This window comes from Hibiscus syriacus, unplaced genomic scaffold (assembly GCF_006381635.1).
Source record: "Hibiscus syriacus cultivar Baekdansim isolate YM2019G1 unplaced genomic scaffold, ASM638163v2 tig00110187_pilon, whole genome shotgun sequence".
NCBI lineage: Eukaryota > Viridiplantae > Streptophyta > Magnoliopsida > Malvales > Malvaceae > Hibiscus > Hibiscus syriacus.
Window position 1 is genome coordinate 1,341,571 of NW_024062618.1, and position 3,810 is coordinate 1,345,380.

The 3,810-nt window shown below is 38.8% G+C and overlaps 1 protein-coding gene across 1 annotated transcript; it reads right to left on the minus strand.

The window, feature by feature from the left end:
* Nucleotides 1–503: 503 nt before the first annotated feature.
* LOC120217357 lies at nt 504–1,228 on the minus strand. Its single transcript, XM_039214494.1, has 2 exons — nt 1,062–1,228; nt 504–687 (listed from the first exon to the last, which is right to left on the minus strand). Exons 1-2 carry the CDS (start codon nt 1,202–1,204, stop codon nt 504–506), a joined length of 327 nt encoding a protein of 108 aa, XP_039070425.1. The 5' UTR covers nt 1,205–1,228.
* Between the last annotated feature and the right edge of the window lie 2,582 nt (nt 1,229–3,810).

A 3,810-nucleotide genomic window follows, 5' to 3' on the forward strand; every position in this document is an offset into this window, starting at 1 on the left:
CTATCGGATTCGATATTCAATAATTATATTAAAATTAAAATTAAAATTAAAATCAAATCAAATTTTTAAACACAATCATTTAATTTAAGGTTTTACCTGATCAAACTTCTAAAAAATATAAAATTATTTTATTAGTGTATTTTTATCCACAAGATTATTATCCAAAACATTGATTAAAATATATTTTACTTCATCAATAATATAATTAGATGGCATGTTAAATTCTTTTAAATAAAATTAAGAGTTGCAATATTATTGTTATACGTAGAGAAAACTAAAGCTTGAATATTAATCTTATAAATGAAGAAAACTAAATTTAATATCACAAGTTTAAATATTAACATAAAATTGAATCGGAAACAAGAGAATGTTCAATCAAAAGATTTGCTTCAAAGAACAAACAAAAACACGATGATTTTAAGATTAAAAACTATCAACCTGACATTGTGGGAGGGAAAAACCTTAAAACTACATCTCTTTCCCTCTATCATCGTCAACATTCATTACCCCAAAACGTTCGAAATATTCTTTCCAATGAAGTACACCAACCTCCTTACTGGCCCTTTCTCAGTCCCTTCTTCACCACCATCTCCACAACCACCGCCTCTGCCGTTTCTCGGTTCAACCGTATTCAACTCACCAGAATCTTCCTTGGTTTCCTTCAAACCAACAGAGTTATCATCAGCATAACCACCTTTCCTGATCTTCCTCCATATCTTACTCTTGGTCTTCTTGCTTCGAGTCGAGCCACCTTGTAGTCAAAAGCATCAATAATGTCGTGCATCAGCTGCCGGTTGGGCGATGAGTCCCACTTGCTCCAAAAACTCATATAGCAACTGAAATAATAGCAGATGATAAACGGGGGATGATCACAGCCGCTGTCGCTTTTAGCTTGTATTTTTGGGGTTTTGTTCTTACGGTGACTTGATAAGTTGTCGAAATCGTTGATGGAGCAAGAGAATAGATAGGCCAAGACTTGTTTTTCCTCCGAGGAAAGTGCAGCAGCAAGGATTACAATAGTTGGTGGAAGGATAGAGTTCAAATCAACATAACTATTATCAGCAGAACCACCTTTCGTCTTCCTCTCTTTCTTGCTCTTGGTCTCGGTTTTCTTGCTTCGAGCCAACTCGTCTTCAAAAGCACCAATAATCTCGTGTATCAGATGTCTGTTAGGTGATGAGTCCCACTTTCCCCAGTAACTCATATATCAATTGAAACAATCGCAGGTGAAAAGAGGAGGATGATCTTTATCGCTGCTGTGGCCGAAGCTTTTTTTAGCTGGTATTTTTGGGGTGTTGTTCTTACGGTTGCTTGAGAACAGGGCTGGCCTAATACATGTTTCAGATGGGCCTTAGCCCAGGACAATATGTTCGAGGGGGCATCAGACTGCTGGGGTTATAATAAAACATTTGTGAAATACAAAGGCTAAATAATAAATATGCATGTTTTGACTCGGGGACCAAAATGTATTAATTTAAAAATAAGCATGACTCCCTCAACAATAAACCCATTCGTCCGACAACGAAATACCCTGGACCCCTATTAAACGACATTGTTTTATTAAAGTTAAATAACACCTTAAATTAACAAAACCTAATTTCTGCCACACTCAACCTATTCCAGCGCCGCTCTGCTCGCCCTTCTTCTCTTCCTCACCCTCGCATGGCCGAAAGCAATGGCTCCTCAAGCCAGATAAAATTCGATCGGCCACCATATTTTAGTGGCCACTCCTCACTCCGTTCACTGCCAACGACAGCCCGAGGGGCCAAACGACTCCCTAATCAACCTAAACCGCTCGAAACGATTCTCCTAACCTCTCATCTTCTCGACTGAATAAACCCCAAACCCATGAACTCCATTTGCTAACCGTAGATCGGTGAAGCTCCACATCTTGACCACCATGCACGACAATGGATCAAACCCAAAGCCGTTCCTAAAATAAACCTGACCGATCATACCTTCACTCCCGACAATATCCCCGACGCTCGGCCAAGGTAAGTTATCTCTTTTCTTTTTGCTTCATTTTTTGTTTTTCACTTGAACTGATCCCCTCTCCCTGTTTTTTATTCTTTAGACTTAGTTTTGTTTCAAAAATTTTATAAAGCTTTTTCTCATCCACAACAAAATCCGTACATAGTATGGATGGAACCAACAAGACCCTTTTTGCGTTCAAACTGCCCAGGTAAATCCCCCAATCCCTCTCAAATTTAGGTTTTAAATAACAATCGCATACACACACAAAAAACGAAAAAAACAAACTAGAAAATAAAGAAATCGAAGAAGAATTTTTCGAAATGCATGTACCACTATAGCTTTCTCTATTTTTGAATTTGAGATTACACCATTGTTCCTTTTCGTATCCCCTTTAACACTGTGAAATTGAGTATTGTACATTTGTACTAGGGAATATCTGTAGATGTCGGGGCGTAAACCAGCCTTTCACTGCTCTCCATACCAAAATTTAGGTTCAAATTGGCCCTTTTATTTGACTACTTGGTTTAACTGGGTAATTGTATTTGGCTTATTGGATCAAATAGGTTAAATAAGTACCGAATTAAACGAAGTTGCATTCATGTGACAATATTAAAGGGAATTTTTTTACTATATGCTTTAAAATTTCACTGCTCGATAAGGATAGCAGCGGAGTGGTGAACGTTTCTCATTGTAGGTTTTTGCAAAGTCTTGATTATCGTAAAATAATAGAGGTTTTTGCTTCAAAAAATACACGAATGAATCGTTTTAGGTGATATTTGTAGCCTTGTAGGGGCATAAAATTATTATTTCGTCCGAACCGACCCTGTTTGAGAAGTTGTCAAAATCGTTGATGGACCGAGAGATGAGATAGGCCAAGACTTATTTTTCCTCAGGGGAAAGTGCAGCGACAAGGGTTACAATGGTTGGTGGAAGGATATAGTTCAAATCAACAGAATTATTATCCGAACCACCTTTTGTCTTCCTCTCTTTCTTGCTTCGAGCCAACTCGTCTTCAAAAGCATCAATAATTTCGTGTATCAGCTGTCTGTTAGGCGATGAGTTCTATTTGCCCCAGTAACTCATATAGCAATTGAAACAATCGCAGGTGAAAAGAGGAGGATGATCATTATCGCTGTCGTGGCCGAAGCTTCTTTTAGTTGGTATTTTTGGGGTGTTGTTCTTACGGTGGCTTGATAAGTTGTCGAAATCATTGATGGACCGAGAGATGAGATAGGCCAAGACTTGTTTTTCCTCAAGGGAAAGTGCAACGGAAAGGGTTACAATGGTTGGTGGAAGGATAGAGTTTAAATCAACAGAACTATCATCATAACCACCTTTCGTCTTCCTCTCTTTCTTGCTATTGGTTTTCTTGCTTCGAGCCAACTCGTCTTCAAAAGCATCAATAATCTCGTGTATCAGCTGTCTGTTAGGTGATGAGTCACACTTGCCCCAGTAACTCATATAGCAATTGAAACAATCACAGGTGAAAAGAGGAGGATGATCGTTATCACTGCCGTGGCCGAAGCTTCTTTTAGCTTGTATTTTTGGAGTGTTGTTCTTACGGTGGCTTGAGAAGTTGTCGAAATCGTTGCTAGACCGAGAGATGAGATAGGTCAAGACTTGTTTTTCCTCAGGGGAAAGTGCAACAGCAAGGATTACAATGGTTGGTGGAAGGATGAGTTCAAATCAACAGAACTATTATCAGCAGAACCAGCTTTCGTCTTCTTCTCTTTCTTGCTCTTGCTCTTGGTTTTCTTGCTTCGAGCCAACTCGTCTTCAAAAACATCAATAATCTCGTGTATCAACTGTCGGTTGGGTGATGAGTCCCACTTGCCC